General features: G+C 35.0%; 1 protein-coding gene across 2 annotated transcripts; it reads left to right on the plus strand.

The window, feature by feature from the left end:
• The first annotated feature begins 717 nt into the window (after positions 1 to 717).
• Positions 718 to 17606, plus strand: LOC132759348 (uncharacterized). 2 transcript variants are annotated; one of them, XM_060751121.1, is made up of 10 exons: positions 718 to 1559; positions 2507 to 2642; positions 3075 to 3226; positions 3685 to 4572; positions 4809 to 5055; positions 13972 to 14109; positions 14704 to 14805; positions 15493 to 15584; positions 16332 to 16419; positions 16920 to 17606. In XM_060751121.1, exons 1-10 carry the CDS (start codon positions 1536 to 1538, stop codon positions 17099 to 17101), a joined length of 2049 nt encoding a protein of 682 aa, XP_060607104.1. In that variant the 5' UTR covers positions 718 to 1535; the 3' UTR covers positions 17102 to 17606. The 2 variants fall into 2 exon arrangements, with proteins under 2 accessions (XP_060607104.1, XP_060607096.1); XM_060751113.1 differs by lacking the exon at positions 718 to 1559 and having other exon boundaries at positions 1651 to 2642.
• Positions 17607 to 21089: the final 3483 nt, after the last annotated feature.

A 21089-nucleotide genomic window follows, 5' to 3' on the forward strand; every position in this document is an offset into this window, starting at 1 on the left:
CATAGGTGCATCACTATAGTCACAGTGACATTTGTTGCCAGTTCTTAGCAAGACGCACAAGCGTACATAGGAAATAAGTAAAGATCATCATCACCCGTGTGGATTCTAAACTATGATGTCTCAGGACAAAAGGTGAAGGATTCTCTCGTATCTGAATGATAAGCTAACGGCGCAAGAAAGAACAGTGAATGACACTATTATGCGTGCAGCAATTTTGCAGACTACAAATGTGTGGCATATGTGTTTCGCAGGTTTATGTAATTCAAATGTAATTTAGTTTGTTTCTGCGAGATATGTAAAACTTAAGTAACATCAGAAACAAAAATGAATGACACAATCACAGGAAATTTGCAGACGACACATTTGTGTCATATAAGTTTCGCGAGTTTATGCATCGAGACAAGATGTGACTGATTCGGATGTTTCCGCAAGATATGTATAATCACAAGAATGAACAATAAGCGGCGCTTAAATTCATCATCATCATCGTCATCATCATCATCATCATCATCATCATCATCACTATCATCATCACCACCACTATCATCATCATTATGTTTATGGCAATCATTTTTATCATGTTCTTTATATGATGCATTTGAGCGTTGCTTTAGATATTCAAAACATGGACCCGACAAATATCTTGAAAATAACGGTAAAACAAATCACGCGAAACGGGATTCGAACTTGGTATATCAGTGTCCGTTGTCTTATCGATCGGTGTACATGTGATGTGGGTCCAATTGCACAATTTGAACAGGAAATATTTCTGAATGCTTAAATGATATACATGTATTTATGTACGTTCCTAAGTCTGGTTGAATTATTATGGGGCTATTCCAGCAGGGTATTTATCAGGTCCATGTTTTGAATATCTAAATATATAAAACATGCGTTTGTGCATGTGATGGTAGACCTCACGGCGAGTTTTCTGTTTACTTATGTTGTTATTTTCACACGTCTATCTGTGGGATATTAGAAAGTAACAACAACAAACAAACCAGGATTGTCCTTACTGTAAATAACAGTTAATAGTTCCATCTGCATAATTTTCAAATATTACCTTTACATTAATTATGTAAATTTTACCGACGACGTCACCGAATTTTTTTTATATAATTTTTGACGTCATTTTAACACGTAATTTTTATCTATACGTCTTGCGTTTGGAAAAATCCATCATGATTATCGGTCAACATCTATTATAGCTTCAAAATTATCACCATTATAAAAGATGATAATTTCAGGTCTACCGTTGACTTGGTAACGGATATTATGTAAAACTAACTTAAACGTTCTGGATTTCCACATTAGCTCATCGCAGTTTTATGGATATTTTGCACAAAAAATAACTAAACAATGTAAAAGGAATGACTAAATCTAAAAGAAAAAGAAAATGTAACGGACATGCGCTTTTAATTTTGATAAATTTAACGACAGAGAAAGCAGTGTATAGCTAAAGCTAACGTAGATATTTTTGTTTTAATAACGATAAATTTTTAAAAGCAATCCTGGACCGAACACGCTTACAGCAGATGCTACACGCGCCTTTATCTCAGGTATTTATCCACGTTTTATTTATTTATTTATTTATTTATTTATTTTTTTAATTTTGTGTGTTCTAGTAAATTTTATTTTTGGGTTTGATGTGACATTTATTCAAATCCACAAGACAAATCTCAATCTGATTTAAGGCAGCTCCTATAAATAACGCTACGCTACATGTACACAACTGAACAGAGTTTGCAATTTTCTAGTAAGACTTCAGATGGTTGCCCTAGGATTATTTCTGGCATGTGTGATCAACATTGACCAATCGGTCTTTAGTAAACCACATTAAGTTGGATAGCTTACTCAATAGCTGCAGTGCAAAATGTTCAACATTAGAAGTCACATTATATAGGTAAAAAATGGAAAAGCATACATTTTTGAAATCACAAGCTAAAATCAAAAAGTAAATTACTCCTAAACTTCCACTAACGGAAGCCCTGATAGCTTCCTCTCATGTTAATTCTACGGTTCTTAGTTGGATTCGAACCCGTAACAGTGAATGGTAAGTTATTGTAATTCAACGACTTGAACCTCTCGGCCGCTGCTGAAAATATTTCTGCTTCATACAGCACCCAAAATCGATATTGATAACTGCATTTTTTTTCTTTGGAATAGCTAGATATAGGGACCGGATGGTGTAAAAATCATTCATACTAATTCATGGTGGAATTAGTGAATCAACTTTTGAAAACCACCATTATTTTGCAAAAATAAGCGTCACATTTTTAAATTAAAAACATAAGATAAAATAGTAGTAAATACTGTATAATTGTATCAAGAATTTGTCTCAAATCAAGTATATGTATCAAGTCCTTTAGGGTATGCATCAAATCCTTAAATATATGAAGCAAGTCCTTCAGTATATGTATCAATGCTTTAGTATATTTATCAAGTCCTCGTGTATATGTATCAAATTCTTAGGTGTATGTATCAATTCTTTAAGTATATGTTTAAGATTATGAACACAAGCCTTAACCAGTGGCAGACAACGCGATTTTCTGTGTTCACTCGTCCATCTCGGGTTGAAGTCAATACACAAAAGGACCTCGAAGATATGCTTTCCAAACTGGACGAAACACCAGTCAGACCAGGTATGGAAATGCTATTTGATACGAAAATAAATGAATGAATGAATGAATGCATGAACGAACGAACAAAGAAACAAACACACGAACAAATAAATAACCAATACACGACAAATAGAATTGTAACAACCTGACCAATCAATTTGTTTTAAACGCAGTGGTTACGTAAGTAATGGAAATGAATTAATGTATATCTAAGGCAACTATAATTTGTAAAACATTACTTTCCAGAATAACCAACTTATTTTGGTATCCACAACCAAATAGACCGGTTCCAAAAACGAATTTTAAAGACTTTTTATACACGAATAAATAAAAAATAGCGAAATGTAAAAGAACAGGCAGAAAATGCGATTGCTAGAACATGCTTCCATTCATTTCATATCAAGAATATCCCTTTCATCAAATGCTCTCGTTTTTTTTCTTTTGCTATTTAAGATGATGTCCAGACTGAGCAGAGAAAAATGTATGCAAACAGGAAAAAGTTCTTGGAACTGGCACTTCCTTGTGCTATCTTGGCAATACTGAGCCTCGTTTACAGTTTGATATACCTGGTCGACGCTGGACAGGGTATGGTCACTGGTATCCAGGTAATTTATTTTCTTCTGAGGTTATTTTTTCTGTCTCGATTTGTCTGTCTAGCCATGGTTTTTCAAATAGAAGACCCTGGTCTAGCACATAACCCTTACCATGCTCAATATCTGAAATGGACTGGTCCATCGTTTAATCTGGACAAAACCATTCATCATTTTTAGAGAAAAATGTTAAAATATGTGGCGACTGATTGAATAGCGAGCACTGCAGACCAGGATCAGGGGACTGCACTGGTCGCACAGGTAAAATCAGTTACCGCCAACAAAGGAAGGATTAAATTAGCTACCAATAGATGGATCGAGAAAAATCAGTTGCCGCCAACAAAATAAGAATTAAATTAATCACCAAAAGATGGATCTAGAATACCTTTAAAGTATTTCCATGTAGAACGAGCTAAATGGCTTTTAGTTTTTCGCTTGCCGATTTCTTTCCATTCTCTTTGGTCTTTTTTCAGACTAGGAATTATCTAACAGGACTTGGAACACTTGATAACTGCATGGCTGTCCTATTGCACGAGCATAACAAACGAATATCGTTACCAGAAAAAAAGTCAGACCGGTTGTCGAGCGATTATCACCGAACCGATGAAAAACTGCACGAAGTGCTCGATACAAACACACTTGTCGAATGGAAATTAATAAGTCAAATTACTGACTGGAGAAGTAAAGATATTCATGAAGTGGTCGCAGAGTCAGAGTTTTATATGCACTTTGCTTCAGATTTAAGTGCAGTGATTTTTCAGCGAGGGTTCGAATTAGATGAAGTGCGAAAATGGAAATCACTTTATAAATATATGTCCTCGTTCAAGAAGGCGTTTCAGGTGAAAATCCTGCGAAACATTTTAATACTATTAGAGACAAGGTCTCAACGTTTCAAAATAGACACAAACGCGGAGAAAACCCTAAATTTTGTATCAAAGTTCAAAAATGTGCTATGTGAGACGGACGAGGATTCAGGCAGCGCGTGTTCCTACTCTTGCACATACGACCTGTTCTGTTACTTACATTCACATTCTATGAATTTTAGCATGAACGAAACATGTTGGAATAGCACTGTTAAATACGAGACTTCCTCTCTGAAACACCTGTCTGCGGTAATACGGGGAAAGCAAATCAAGTTGATGGAAGACATACTCAGCAGCTGCAAAAAGACTATTGCAATTTCCGCCATTTTGTTTTGTTTGTTGCTCATATTCATCGGAACGACAGCGGCGTGTGTATCTATTTTTATCTTCATATTTCGCGAGCAAATACAAATTGCGGTTGTCGTGTCGGACATTTTGAAAGGTGTGACGTCACGTGTGGATAAACAACGTGAATCTACTGACCAAGTAGTTACTCGGGTAAAAAAATTTTTTTTATTCACTCGCATCTTTCCGGTACTTTCCATCATACTACAGCGAGATGTTCTGAATGTAACATTATTCTTAGAATTTAAATGGCTTTACGACTATGCTTAGCAATTTTGACCAATAAGTGGAGCACCTGTCACTTGATATCGGTTTTTAAAAGTTTAATATAGAAATAAAGTACATAAAAAGGTATGCATTCAAATAATATACGTCTGCATATTTTACAGATTATACCAAGAACTCTCGTGCGAAAGGTGAATGTGGATAACCATAGCAACATGATCCCATACGAAGCACCGGACACCACCATTTTCATGGTCAGTATTGCAGGCTATACAAAGTTCTTCAGCATGTTCACTGCGCCGCAGACGATACATATCCTTACGTTGGTCATGGAGCTATTGGACGAGAGGATGGAACAGTACAACGTGTTTCCGGTTGCAAGAATGGGTCAATACCTCCTGGTTCTGTCAGGTTAGAACATCAGTGTGCATTCATTTTTACCGTTTTTCAAAAGTTCGGGAAAGTCCGGTATAGTTCGACAATTTCCGTGTTCAATACAAAATAGAAATGATGCCTATAATCTATATCACATACAGGTACATGCTATAGACCCTTTCATTTAAGCGATAACAGTCTGGGAAGAGTTACTTCCCTTACCGGATGTGACGTAAATGGGGGATAAAACTATGCGGCTGTGACTAAAAAAAGGATTGGAGCACCACACTAAATACCGTATTCCGGTATATACCGGACAAGGCGCTTGAATGATAAAATGCTAAAATCTTGTCTTTTTACCCAACGGAATGAACTTTAACAGGTCTAATTCATCTTTTTACACCGAATCAAGTACGATAATCAAGGAAAAATGTAAAATTCGGCGAAAAAAACGATATTTGTCTATTTTGTGATCATGATTTCTGCAAGCGTCTAGAGGTACTGCTCCAATCCTGTATTGAGCTAAATCCAAACTATGCAGGCCGCATAGAATGTTAGCTTATTGAAAAGTTAAATGCGTAAATAGTGACTGTTCAATTATGATTATAACATGTAAAAATTAACGCATGTAAACATAAATTCAATATCAAGACAAAAGAAAATTTAATACAAAAACAAAGATTGAGATTAATTCTCGCTACGGAGTGAAAAAAGTGAATATATTTATTAGATCTAGATTTTCTCTAATTAATGCCAGGATAAAAAGCTAGTAACTTAATCAAATTTTAATATTTTAAAAACATCTATACACTATGAAATTGCCTATTATAAATTTAAATGGTCATTTTCTGCTTTCTGTGTTATTTTCTGTCATTTAGAAAATTCCGGTGTATTTGTGACAAACATGAAAATAAGATTGCCATTGTCTTTTAATGATAGTTTTTCAAGCTTTAATAGAACAATAACAGAATGCATTCTGTCAATACTTACTGATTCTTTTTCATTATGCCATACAAAAAAATATTTCAAAGAACCAGTGAAGGATATAATTTTATAAATATTCCGGAAAGAACGAAAACCATGTGGCAATGTCTTTTATAATGTGAGATTCGCACCAGACGATAATAAGATAATTTTGATATTAAAAATCTACTCTTATGATTATAAGAATAAAGACCTTTTCCCCAGTAACTTATTTCATAGATAAATAGATTTAAGCGTCACTGGGCTGTAACATATTAATAAACAGGGTGCATACAAGCGGCACTTGGCTGTGATATCATAAATCACCAGGGTGCATTTTTTAAAGTTATAACATTACATCAGATTATGTCACTTTTGTTAGTTGTCAAAATATTTATGGTCCGAATTCTGTTATGGATCATCCTAGGGACTTTATTTGCCACGCCCTACTGATTTGATACTCGATCCCACTGGCACAGTCAAATATACGTAAAATTATAATTCAGTTAAGAACAAATTTCTGTGAACGTATTCACAACTTTTTTTAAAAAATATTTGATAAGCAGAGTATGAAAGTTGAACATATTACTTTACCAGCTTAAATATATTGGTGTGATGTACGATTTTTGAGAGTGCATTTTTGCCGACACAAATAGTATACATTCATGTACATTCAAAATAATTTTTACTTTTTATGCCTTTACATTTTTTTTTGAAATTACATATATTTATATTGTTGTTTTTCTTTGTCTTAGTTATGCTTAAATCAAAATGATTTTTGATAAACCAGTATCTTGCAATTAATTATTACGCCGCCGTTTTTTCGAAACGACAGAATCCTTACATTTTTGAAACTCAAAATATCTTTTGGGTATTGTATATTAGCAGAGACATATGATACATAATCTATATCTCTGGTATTAGCAAGTAAGTACGATTTAATTGCCTGGTAAGATTTTATCATTATTATTAAGAATCTAACGAAAATGAAAATTATGATCAGTAACCCAGCAATATGGTCTACTATTAGAACAAATCATTAACCTTATTATAGCACAGATATAAATACAACTCCATGATTATAGTAAACATTTTTATTCATTTCACCATCCTTTTTATGAAATATATTATTCAATTACACACAATTTTGGCAATTTCAATCTGCCAATCTTACAAGAGAAAGGATTAAGACCTTTATATCCCTCTATTAGTGTACTTAATCGTATCGGCATTGTCCGCCGTATCCCCCAATGACGTCATCCAAGGGCGACAACTTGAAAACGGTCTTAAATGAAAGGGTCTTATAAGACCCTTTCATTTAAGCGATAACAGTCTGGGAAGAGTTACTTCCCTTACCGGATGTGACGTAAATGGGGGATAAAACTATGCAGGCCGCATAGAATGTTAGCTTATTGAAAAGTTAAATGCGTAAATAGTGACTGTTCAATTATGATTATAACATGTAAAAATTAACGCATGTAAACATAAATTCAATATCAAGACAAAAGAAAATTTAATACAAAAACAAAGATTGAGATTAATTCTCGCTACGGAGTGAAAAAAAGTGAATATATTTATTAGATCTAGATTTTCTCTTATAAATTCCAGGATAAAAAGCTAATAACTAAATCAAATTTTAATATTTTAAAAACACCCATACATATTGAAATTGCCTATTATAAATTTAAGTGGTCATTTTCTAGTTTCCTGTGTTATTTTCTTTCATTTAGAAAATTCCGGTGTATTTGTGACAAACATGAAAATAAGATAGCCAATGTCTTGTAATGATTGTTTTTCAAGCTTTTATAGAACAATAACAGAATGCATTCTTTCAATACTTACTGATTCTTTTCATTATGCTGTACAAAAAAAATATTTCAAAGAATTAGTGAAGGAGATAATTTTATAAATATTCCGGAAAGAACGAAAACCATGTGGCAATGTCTTTTATAATGTTAGATTCGCACCAGACGATAATAAGATAATTTTGAAATTAAAAATCTATTCTTATGATTATAAGAATAAAGACCTTTTCCCCAGTAACTTATTTCATAGATAAATAGATTTCAGCGCCACTGTGCTGTAACATATTAATAAACAGGGTGCATACAAGCGGCACTTGGCTGTGATATCATAAATCACCAGGGTGCATTTTTTTTAGAGTTATAACAATTACATCAGATTATGTCACTTTTGTTAGTTGTCAAAATATTTATGGTCCGAATTCTGTTATGGATCATCCTAGGGACTTTATTTGCCACGCCCTACTGATTTGATACTCGATCCCACTGGCACAGTCAAATATACGTAAAATTATAATTCAGTTAAGAACAAATTTCTGTGAACGTATTCACAACTTTTTTTAAAAAATATTTGATAAGCAGAGTATGAAAGTTGAACATATTACTTTACCAGCTTAAATATATTGGTGTGATGTACGATTTTTGAGAGTGCATTTTTGCCGACACAAATAGTATACATTCATGTACATTCAAAATAATTTTTACTTTTTATGCCTTTACATTTTTTTTTGAAATTACATATATTTATATTGTTGTTTTTCTTTGTCTTAGTTATGCTTAAATCAAAATGATTTTTGATAAACCAGTATCTTGCAATTAATTATTACGCCGCCGTTTTTTCGAAACGACAGAATCCTTACATTTTTGAAACTCAAAATATCTTTTGGGTATTGTATATTAGCAGAGACATATGATACATAATCTATATCTCTGGTATTAGCAAGTAAGTACGATTTAATTGCCTGGTAAGATTTTATCATTATTATTAAGAATCTAACGAAAATGAAAATTATGATCAGTAACCCAGCAATATGGTCTACTATTAGAACAAATCATTAACCTTATTATAGCACAGATATAAATACAACTCCATGATTATAGTAAACATTTTTATTCATTTCACCATCCTTTTTATGAAATATATTATTCAATTACACACAATTTTGGCAATTTCAATCTGCCAATCTTACAAGAGAAAGGATTAAGACCTTTATATCCCTCTATTAGTGTACTTAATCGTATCGGCATTGTCCGCCGTATCCCCCAATGACGTCATCCAAGGGCGACAACTTGAAAACGGTCTTAAATGAAAGGGTCTATAACGTGATAATAACTTGACATTACCAATAAATCATCAGCTATTTTAATGTCACAAAATCACTAAATTGGTTTCACAGTGATCAAACTATAATCATCTTGTTTTGGAAAATATCATAAAGTACATCTTACCATTTTTGTAAAAAAAAAATACATTATATATTTTCAAATTCCGTTTATTTATAAATAATTAATCTGGCATAGGTTTGCCGGATGATCAAAAAGTATTTCAGCCGGCTTAATATGATTGTTTACATACTGTTAAGAGCTCGGCAACTTCCGTTCATTCAATGAGTGTACAGCTTTTTGTAGAAAATAAGTAAGTTCATTGCCAATGTCGAAATATTCCGCTCAGTTAACTTTGCGTCAATTTAAACAAATAAAAACTGACAGTTAACGCGCAAGTCACATCGGACATATCCCACTATTATATATATAATATTAATTTTATGATTTGGAAGCCATTTATTAGCTGTGACGGCTGAAGAGTACAATGTATCAGTTTGTTTTTTGTTGTATTTTTTGTTAAATATTCAAAATATTAAAGAACCTTGACTCACGGCACCGATTTTCAGGCTAGCCTAGTACAGTACATTGCACTTTGAAGCTTGAGCTTGCGTAAATAATTTTGTTGTCGTTATTTTATTTGGGGCGTTCGATGTCGAGTGATAAATGTATTTATGTTCATACGTTTTGTCCCTCAGCTTTGTTGGCTAGAATCCTATCAGGGATATTGGATTCTGCCCAGCTAGCTTAAGGAATGTCGCTGGTTCTACACAGATGCCCGTTCGTGCTTGAAATAATGCACCGAGTAAAGCTGGAAAGTCGCTGTGGTGTCGTTATATGTCGCAACAACGCCAAATGTCGCACTTGCCGCTAAATGTCGCACTATTGTCGCTTACTGTGACAACCGCGCTAAATGTCTCAAAATATTTTGAATATTTAAATGTCGCAATGATGACGTTAAATGTCGCACCTTTTTCTTTTACCGTTAAATTATATGTCACAACACTACCGTTAAATGTCGCAATATCAAAATTCATGTGATGATATGTCAATATCAACGTTATGTAAGTGATCTGCGGACTAGCTATCTATCAGATAGAAAAGAATTTGCTGTGATATACAAAATAATTGGTTAAAATTGAAGTCATCTTAGTCAGTTAAAAATGACGATCATAATTTATACCAAAGAGCCCCTTGGTGATAAAACATATATGTATACGGTTTTTTTTCACCAAGCAACCCATATGTCGTGAGTTGGAGCTAGGACATCAGGCCAATTTATCGAGTCGTCGTGTTTTTGCCCCTGAATACCTTTTCTATAAGGCGAATATCATTGTGATTTATTTCTACCATTTCGTGTCTTTGTGTCTTCGCCTTCGACTTTTTAGGGCCAAAGACACGGAGACACGAAATGGCAGAAATAAGCCACCATAGAATGTAGAAATTAAACGCGTACTTTGACAAAAATGCCCCCAGGTAGATATTTTCAACAAAGTGTGAACTATATCTCCCATATTTAATGCATTCAAGACGTTTCTGAACCGTTCATATTTCGCAAAAAAAACAAAAAAAAAACCGTTCATATTTCGCAAAAATAAAAAGATTTTATTATATACATGGAATGAAAGGTAGAAAATCATGTAAACTTACAATTTTCCAGGAAATTAAATATATTCTTCATTAAATTTCATAGCGAACTTAAAAGGACGAAAATTGATACCCCGCTTGGTTTGCATTACTATTGTAAACCAATTTAAGACATATCATTGAAAATTAGCCTCCTTATCAATTACAATAAGGAAATGGCATAGTATTAAAGATCTGGGGGTTACTTGTCTTGTTTGAAATATCCTATTACTTTTTTTTCTTTCTCTTCTAAATTTCTATTCATCCAATTTTGCTGTCACTAGTTTAATTAAAACATGATCAAAATTCATTCTAAAATTTATAGATACAGAACAAATACAGGTTTTATCTTATATCATCTTATATCTTTGTTTACAGAAGTATTATGTTTATTTCGGAAATATTCTTTCTGTTTTGAGGGGAAAGCATGCAAAGTTCGAAAAACAACCACCTTCTGGTATATTCACGCGAATATTATTCTCGAACATAGTGGCTGCAAGGTCTGTAAGTCATGTATTCTGTGTGAGAAGTGCCCTGTGGGCCATGTTCGCCGTGTGTAAGGTACTGTGTGACAGTGTCCTGTGTGTTAGGCTTGTAAGAGAATAGTTCCCTGTGTACGTAGTGTGCATAGTGTTCATTGTGTCAGGTCAGTGGTTGAGTAGTGTCCTATGTGTCAGGTCAGTGGTTTAGTAGTGTCCTATGTGTCAGGTCAGTGGTTGAGTAGTGTCCTATGTGTCAGTGTGTGAGTAGTGTCCTATGTGTCAGGTCAGTGGTTGAGTAGGGTCCTATGTGTCAGTGTGTGTGAGTATTATCCTATGTGTCAGTGTGTGAGTAGTGTCCTGTGTGTAAGATCAGTGTTTAAATAGAGTTGTGTGTGAGTAGTGTCCTGTGTGTGAGAAGTGTCTTTTATGTCAAGTGTGTCAGGTCAGTGCTTTAGTAGTGTCAAGTGTGTGAGTGGTGTCCTGTGTGTCAGTAGTGTCCTGTGGGTCAGTAGTGTCCTGTGTAACAGTAGTGTCGTTTGCGTCAGTAGTATCCTGTGTGTGTGTCAGTAGTGCCGTGTGCGTCAATGGTCCTGTGTGTAACAGTAGTGTCGTGTGTGTCAGTAGTGTCCTGTGTGTGTGTCAGTAGTGTCGTGTGCGTTAATGGTGTCCTGTGTGTGACAGTAGTGTCGTGTGCGTCAGTAGTTTCATGTGTGTGAGTAGTGTCTTGTGTGTGAGTAGTGTCCTGTGTGTGAGTAGTGTCCTGTGTGTGAGTATTGCCGTGTGCGTCAATAGTGTCCTGTGTGTGTCAGTAGTTTCATGTGTGTCAGTAGTTTCCTGTGTGTGTCAGTAGTGTCGTTTACGTCAATGGTGTCCTGTGTGTAACAGTAGTGTCGTGTGCGTTAGAATTGTCCTCTGTGTGTGTGTAGCAGTAGTGTCGTGTGCGTCAGTAGTGTCCTGTGTGTGTCAGTAGTGCCCTGTGTGTGTCAGTGGTGTCATGTGTGCCAGTAGTGTCCTGTGTGTGTCAGTAGTTTCATGTGTGTCAGTAGTTTCCTGTGTGTGTTAGTAGTTACGTGTGCGTCAATGGTGTCTTTAGTGTAACAGTAGTGTCGTGTGCGTTAGAAGTGTCCTCTCTGTGTGTGTGACAGTAGTGTCGTGTGTGTGTCAGTGGTGTCGTGTGCGTCAGTAGTGTCCTGTGTGTGCCAGTAGTGACCTGTGGGTCAGTAGTTTCCTGTGTGCGTCAGTAGTGTCCTGCGTGCGTCAGTGGTGTCCTGTGTGCGTCAGTGGTGTCCTGTGTGTGTCAGTAGTGTTCTGTGTGCGTCAGTAGTGTCCTGTGTTTGTAAGTGGTGTCCTGTGTGCGTTAGTAGTGTTCTGTGTGTGACAGTGGTGTCCTGTGTGTCAGTAGTGTTCTGTGTGTGTCAGTAGTATCCTGTGTTTGTCAGTGGTGTCCTGTGTGCGTCAGTGGTGTTCTGTGTGTGGCAGTGGTGTTCTGTGTGCGTCAGTAGTGTGTCAGTAGTGTCCTGTGTGTCAGTAGTGTCCTGTGGGTGAGTAGCGTCCTGTGCGTCAGTACAGTAGTGTCGTGTACGTCAGTACTGTCCTGTGTTTGTCATTGGTGTCCTGTTTGTGTCAGTAGTGTCCTGTTTGCGTCAGTAGTGTCCTGTGTTTGTCAGTGGTGTCCTGTTTGTGTCAGTAGTGTCCTGTGTTTGTCAGTGGTGTCCTGTTTGTGTCAGTAGTGTCCTGTGTGTGTCATTGGTGTCCTGTGTGTGTCAGTGGTGTCCTGTGTGTCAGTAGTGTCCTGTGTGTCAGTATTATTATTATTACAATTGTAATTAGTTTTTCATACGAAAGTTTGTTAGTATTTTTAGTGGAGTAGCGGGGGATCGAACTCGCAACCCCTTGATTTGTAGTCAAACAGTGTTACCACTGCACCACAGCGCCTGCTCTGATTTATGATTATTTCGGAAGTACCTTTATACATTATCACATTAGTAAACTTGAAATTGAGTAATGCAATTGAATTTTCACACCTAAATAGTTAATATAATTGTTAGTTCTAAAGTGTTTTACAATGGCTGACATTCGTGTCCTTGCTCGAGAGGTTATGATAAAGGACTTTACATAACATAACATAACATATGACATATATTTTATTAGTCTTCAGCACATTAACAGCTCATCGACATTTTCATATAATATAAAACGTATTTAAAGCATGCGTATTAATCATTATACAAAAATATACAGAAAAACACATACATTATACACAAAACACAAAATCAATGCACAAATGGCAATACAAAATAATAAACAACGAGAATTCATATACCTTTTAGAAAAAACCCCAGAAAAACAGCTCCAAATACCTAAATATATAATAAAAACGTGATTTGAACTTTGTAACTTCTAATAAGATTTTAATACAAGGAACAAATAATAATTTTATCTCTCCTAATATTTTTTTAATTCCTATTTAGGATAATTAGGTTTTACACATTTAAACGCCACCCCAACACAGTAAGGTCATACAATGACTTTCCATCTGTACTGGTGCCCCATTTGTGCGTCATTTAACGTCACTGTTGCGGCATTTAGCGCCAGAAGATTTTACGACATATTGCGACGGACTCGACATTAAGCGGCAATGGTGCGACATTTAGCGACGATAGTGGACATTTAGCGGCTTTGCGACATATAACGGCGCCATGGCCGCTGTCTTTGTGCCACTTAAAAGCCTTCAAAACAATCTCGATTTATTACAGATTCGGAGGTCAAGAAGCAGGTGCGGAACGCATGTGAGATAGCCAACTTGGCTATAGATATAATGACGTGTTGTAGTGATCTAGAAATTGGCCGACACTCTCAATCTAAACTTCAGATGAAACTTGCCATTCACACAGGTTAGTCAGAAGATTCTTCTATTATTTTCATAAAAGCTGCATGCCTCCAAATGAGCCAAACTCTTTCAAGAAAATCAAACTTGAAAAAAAGGTATTAAGATTTGAAGAAACGTAAATATTTATTTAAGATTCTAGTTATTTACATATTATGTGCGACCAATTATCGATTTTGCAGTATCATAATATTTCTACTGCGTAGATGTTTCATTTAAGAACTTGTCCCTGACCGCTGTTGGTTCGAATCCCACCAGGCTCTTCAGATTCTTTCATGTTAGGAAATTTTCCACCTATAGCTTACGGAATGTCGTATGTTCTACTCAGGTAATAACTCGTGCATAAAATAATGCACGAAGGGCACGTAAAGTCCTTTTTCCTAAGTCGATATATGACATTTACAGTGAACGTGTTACTAAAAATACAACAAAAGACAACACTACCAGCAACAACCCGTGTAAAAAATAATGAATCAGGAACATCTAATATGTGTCTTTGATTGAATGAAAAACTATTTGATATGCAAAAGTTTCTGTACGAAAACATGAGCTTGTTTTAATGTATTAAAGTTGTAACACATTTGTATTCTTTGTTTGTCAGGACCATGCTACGGACGACTGGTTGTTCACAACGGTACCGTGCAGCTGAAAATAGTTGGCACTACTCTCACAGTACTCAGACAAATTCACAAGGCAGCAATTCGTGAGTGGTTTTAAAGGGGCTTCACTCATTTTTTTTTTTTGCATATTGGGACTTGAAATATATTCCCAAGATTTGTGTTCTATCTGATGCAGGTCGTGATCAATGACTTCTGATCATTCCCTTACTTTTTTCTAGAAAAATACTTTTGTGCGAAAATTACCCAAAATTAAAAAGCTTTGCAACGTTTTTTATTGAAATCCCGCTAAGAATCGCACAATAAAAGATGTAAATTTAAATTTAATTCTGAGTATACATGTATTTGTTTATTATCCTTTTCAGATTTTTCCATTTTGAATGTTTTACTTGATCTTATAGCATGTAATAATTTCAAATTTTAGGCATTTTGACCTCATATTAACTTTTCAGCATTTTTTTCCCGGTGTGTCCTATTTCCTTTTTTTTTTTATTATTATAGACTTTCGTCACAGTAAGAGTTTTTCTTTTTTTAAGATAAGTAAGGAAATGTCTGATATGGAATTTCAAGGAATCGAAATACGATAGTAGTACAAATTTAAGAACGCAATTATGCGTTAAAATATTTTGTTTGTTGGTTTGAACCAGGCAACGTGTTCTGGTATCTGTATGATGCACGCGCCGTTATTGCGTTTTATTATATGTATTGTTATTATATATTGTTATTATAGCGTTCACTGAATCTATTTATAGACATATACATGTATTTTACAGCTAATATGATACAAGTAAGTGAAACGACACAAAAACTACTAGCAGCATGCGATTGTTACAGTCTGCACTACAGAGGCAACCTTAAAATACCGGTAATTATATATACAGTTAAACCTCTAGTTTGAACATATTTACACAAGCTCGATTTCGAAACAAGTTCTTGCAACTTAATTTAATCACTTGCAAGTCCGCTAACTTGAACCAGCCAGTTCTGGTGTCAAATTTGAAAACATTGACGTGACCCGAGGAGGACTCCTAGGTTTAGAGACAGACACCTTTATGACTAGGCCACGGCTTCCCTCACGACCTCTTCATAGCAACACCATTTTGGATACACATATTTTGGTTGTTGCATAGAGGTGTCGCTCTACCGAGGTTAAATTCAGTGTTAAATCTTTTTTGGGAGAATCGATTCTGGTTTTGTAAAGTGGTTACTGCTCTGCATAAAGCTACTATGTCGAGGTTTCACTGTATTTCTATTTTGTTTTCAAACCAGCCAATCTGGTTAAAGAAGATTGAACTTTAGTCAAATTTAAACAAATTTCACAGAATAATAATAAAAATAATGATAATAATTATAGTGATTGATGATGATGATAATGATGGTGATGATGATGATGATGATGATAATGATGGTGGTGGTGATGGTGATGATGATGATGTTGATGATAGTGATGTTAATGATAATGATGATGATGATGGTGATGATGATGATGGTAATGATGATGCTGATGAAAACAAGAATATACTTGAAGGATGTCATTGTTTAAACTCTTTATGTGAACTATAATAAGAAATTTTGGTTTATAATTTTCTGTATGTTTTTTTTTTTTATTTAGGATATGTCGAAATATTACAAAATATACTGGTTGAATGGTCGGCGGGTATCTTCAGCACTAAGTATGGAGGATTGTTGTTCCAGGATGGGTAATGTTTTAATAAACATAACTTTCAGAGAGTTATTTTCCCTTTATGAGAGAAAATATAGTTAAATGCGTTACAAAAAACTTAAAACTTAAAAAGATTAGCGCCCGTATAGATTCTGCGAATTTGCACTAAATATTTAGCGAAATTCATTATTTACCAATAGAAACATTTGCTAAAATGAAAAGTTATTTACTTAAATGATGCACTAAACGCATGTTTACTTCAATGACCCTAATGTTAAAGAAAATAAGCGTACGAAATAAGACTGCCATACAGAATTAGCCGACTTGACTCATTCTTTTTTATGTTTTTAAAATATTACGAAATATTATTGAAAAGCTTATCTCACATCCATACCCGCTTTGTGTGCAGGACGGATATTAAATAAGAAATTTTGTATATCTAATGTTACTATACATGTACTTGTTTGTGACATTCTGATGCAGTTTTATTTTCAAATATTTAATTTGAATATGCAATTTATATAACTTCAATTCCAGGGTCTTGGATAGAGTTAGAGAGAAAACCCTTATACCGACTTGATGAAAATGACGGAACCTACGAGCCACTAAATAAAACAACATGTCGGCGGTACTCCCAGATGAGCGTCGGGTCGTACTATCCCACAGTATGCTTTAACAATAGCTCTTATGTAGGCGATTCCGACGGCTCTCCTATCTAAATATCCTTCTAGATCCCAAACAAAGATAACATCCACGGCTTAAATCCACGGTACTTTCAGATAACCTACACAATACTGAGAACACAGAGATAACTTCCACCGTGACGGTAATTCTCAAAAATAACTTTTACGGCACTTCTAATACAAATATAACTTTAACGGCACATCTCAAAGATATCTTTCACGGCATTTGTACACAAAGATAACTTTCACGGCAATTATCAAAAGATAACTTCCAAGTCACTACGTTGAACGAAAATAATGATCCAATGGACCTTAATAGCTTATAGGCTGTAAGACAAAGAATATTTGTCGCAGAATTATAGACATCAAAAGGGATGACTATTGTTTTCGGAACATTTTCATTGTACACATTTCGACTGTCTCAAATATCAGCAAAAGTGGATGACAATGATATAAGAACTCGTGCTTTGCTTTAAGAATGTGATATTTCTTATCGTGATTTTACTTCTGTTTTAAAAATATATTTATCTCAGACTGAAATCTTGTAACAAGTCAGATACTGTATTTGATTTATTAAAACGTTTAAGTTTCAAAGAATCGTTTATTATATATTTGAGCAACCTTTAAAAAAAATCAAATAAAACAAAAATATGCTTTGAATTATACTCGAAAAGCATACAAACATATGAACTAAGGTCTATTACACAACAATGCTTAAAACAAGATACCAAACGTAGACCTTTTTTGTGCGTGAATAAAACAGCAATAGACCGATTTTCTAACTAACAAACTTTAAAAGTAATTGTCAACACAATACTTATATTTAACTGAAAGTGGCATTATGCCCATCCAAGGGTTTATAGTGAGTAAACAGGTGAAAGTCAAAATAACTTTAAATATTGCCATATTCCATTCAGTTTATCATGCATCCATCGGAATTACCAGTAACGCTCAATTTAATAAAAAGAGTGGGGCAGTCTTTTTGTTTCAGATTGACTTTCTGTTAAATTTACCGAGAAGAACTAAATTTATGTAAAAATTTTACAATTCTGATTGGTCATTATTAAATTAGTAAAGCATTTTTTCTGACATTGTATACGTATAGTTATGACATTTGTTTCTCACCGTTGGCTGAATGTCTTGTTTCTGTCGTGCTTATTTTTACACATTTTGACCATTTTATTTTGTTTAGGATATGACGTAATATTTTTTAAAACTTTGATTATCAAATTATAAAAAAATCACTAATAAAAAGGGGGTTGTACAAAAAATGGATCGTGTCTGGTAACAAAATTACCATACAAATGCCATGAAAATGGTATCTTACTAAAATTGCCTGTTATATTCGACTCACAACATGTATTCAGTTAATGTCCTATTGAATAAGTTCCGTCCTTTAAAACATTTAAACATAAATGAGCCGCGTCATGACAAAACCGACATAATTGGTTTGCGACCAGCATGGATCTAGACCAGCCTGCGCATCCGCGCAGTCTGATCAGGATCCATGCTGTTCGCTTACAAACCCCTATAACAAGTAGAGAAACTGATACCGAACAGCATGGATCCTGATCAGACTGCGCGGATGCGCAGGCTGGCCTGGATCCATGATGGTCGCAAACGCACTATGTTGGTTTTGTCGTGACGCCGCTCAAATAATAAATCATGTTAAAATAAAATTGGAACTTTGCAAAACCAGCACATTACACTAATAGGCAATGGCGTTTACACGATGAAAGCCTTATCAAATTTCATATGAATAACACCAAATGTTCGAAACGATCAATCTGTGCACAAAAAATATTCTATCTCATGCATTTGTAACTATTTGAAACAAAACTGGCCAAACAAGAAAAAAGATACATAAAATACGAGTACTCTTGAAAATGTAATCGTACCTAACCATGATACGAACATCTTAATGCGACACGGACGCTCTGCCTACTGCGCTATCAAGTCTCATGAAAATATGACGTTTTACTTTCTGTTCCATTTATAAGGACCTATGTTTTCGCATTGTTATAATTTATTACGTAAACATACGCTCATGTTATCGTTCTTGGACAGCACTTCGAAAAAAATGCCCCCAGGTTAAAATGTGAAAACAACGTGTGAAATATATCTCCAATATTTAACGCATATAAAACGTTTTTGAAACGTTCATATTTTGCAAAATTAAAATAATTCTGTTAAATACAAAAAATGAGAAGTAGAAAAAACTTTAAACTCAAAATTTTCCAAGAAGTTAAATATGATCTTTTTAAAATTTCATAGCGGACTTAAAAAGACGTTTACTGATAACCCGCTTGGTTCGCGTAACTAATGTTGTATATAAACCAATTCAAGACATATTTATGAAAATTAGCCTCCTTATCAATAACGTAAGGCAAAGGCATTTTTTAAGCCTGCCCTTTAATAAAAGGGCGGACATCACTTTGTCCCTTTCTCGTAAGAGAAGGGGAATCCTGTGATGCGTGTTTGTGGTCGCACGGTCACTTTCCTTTAAAAATGTCCTCGATGCATGTATGTGGTCGCATGGTCGAAAAATCTATAAAAATTGACGTTAACAAAGGTGTTTTGGTCCAGATTAGGAGAAATAAAAGTCACTCTAATCAACTCTTTTCTGAGTGCAACAGTTACCTCTCTTTGAACCCGGGTGCCATTTGCAATTTATTCAAAGGAGGTCATTCTAACCGACTCTTTTTAACACAGCAATAACCTCCCTTTTAAAACCCGTACGCTATTTGCATTTTTATTAGGGGAGGTTACTCTTGCCATTTTTTTAGCGTAATAGTAACCTCCCTTTAGAATCTTTACGCCATTTGCAATGTCATCAGGGGAGGTCACTCTAATCAAGTATTTTTTGAGTGCAACAGTTACCTCCCTTAGAACCAGTACGCCATTTGCAATGTTATCAGGGGAGGTTATTCTGACTGTTTCTTTTTTGGTCGGAACTATTACCTCCCTTTATAACCCTTACTCCATTTGCAATGTTTTCAGGGGAGGTCACTCTAACTGACTAGTTTAAAGTGCAATTGTAATCTCCCTTATGAACCTTTTCGCCCTTTGCAATGTTATCAGGGGAGGTCACTTTATTCAACTCTGTTATTATAGCGCACCAGTTACCTTCCTTAGAAGCCTTACGCCATTTGCAATGTTTTCAGGGGAGGTCACTGTTACTGACTCGATTTTTAGCGCAACAGTTACCTAATCCTTACGCCATTTGCAATGTTATCAGGGGAAGTTATTGTAACTGACTTATTTTTGGAACGCAACTGTTACCTCCCTTTAGAACACTTACGCCATTTGCAATATTTTCATGGGTGGTCACTCTTATCAACTCTTTTTTGGAGCGCAACAGTTACCAACCTTCGAACCTTTACGCCATCTGCAACGTTTTCAGGGGAGGTCATTCTTACTGACTATTTTTAGCACAACAGTTACCTCTTTTTAAACCCTTACGCCATTTGCAATTTAATCAGGGGAGATCACTCTAAACAACTCTTGTTTGAGCGCAATAGTTACCTCTCTTTCAACCCATACGCCATTTACAATTTTTTCAGGGGTCATTCTAACCGACTTTTTTTTAACAAACACAACAGTAACCTCCCTTTTGAACTCTTACGCAATTTGCAATGTTTACATTGGAGTTCACTCTTACCGACTCTTTTTTTAGGGCAACAGTCACATCTCATTTGAACCCTTACGCTATTTGCAATGTTATCAGGGGAAGGCACTGTAACCGACTCGATTTGTAGCGCAACCTTTACCCATTTGCATTTTACATATTCATGAAGTATTTGTTGAACCACTAACGATTGAAGAAAAGGCGTAAAATCAAACAAACAAAAACTAACGATTGAATGGTTTGTTTATAATAAACGTTTGCCTAAGTATTTTAGATAAGAAGACTCTCTTTTGGTTCTTTCTTCGGATTTGTTATTTCCAAAAATGTTGCAAATCTGTTGATTCGGGTACATTTGTATTTTGTATCAACACAATTTTGTCATTTATAAACTTTCAA

This window comes from Ruditapes philippinarum, unplaced genomic scaffold (assembly GCF_026571515.1).
Source record: "Ruditapes philippinarum isolate M1 unplaced genomic scaffold, ASM2657151v2 ctg995_1_1_1_1, whole genome shotgun sequence".
NCBI lineage: Eukaryota > Metazoa > Mollusca > Bivalvia > Venerida > Veneridae > Ruditapes > Ruditapes philippinarum.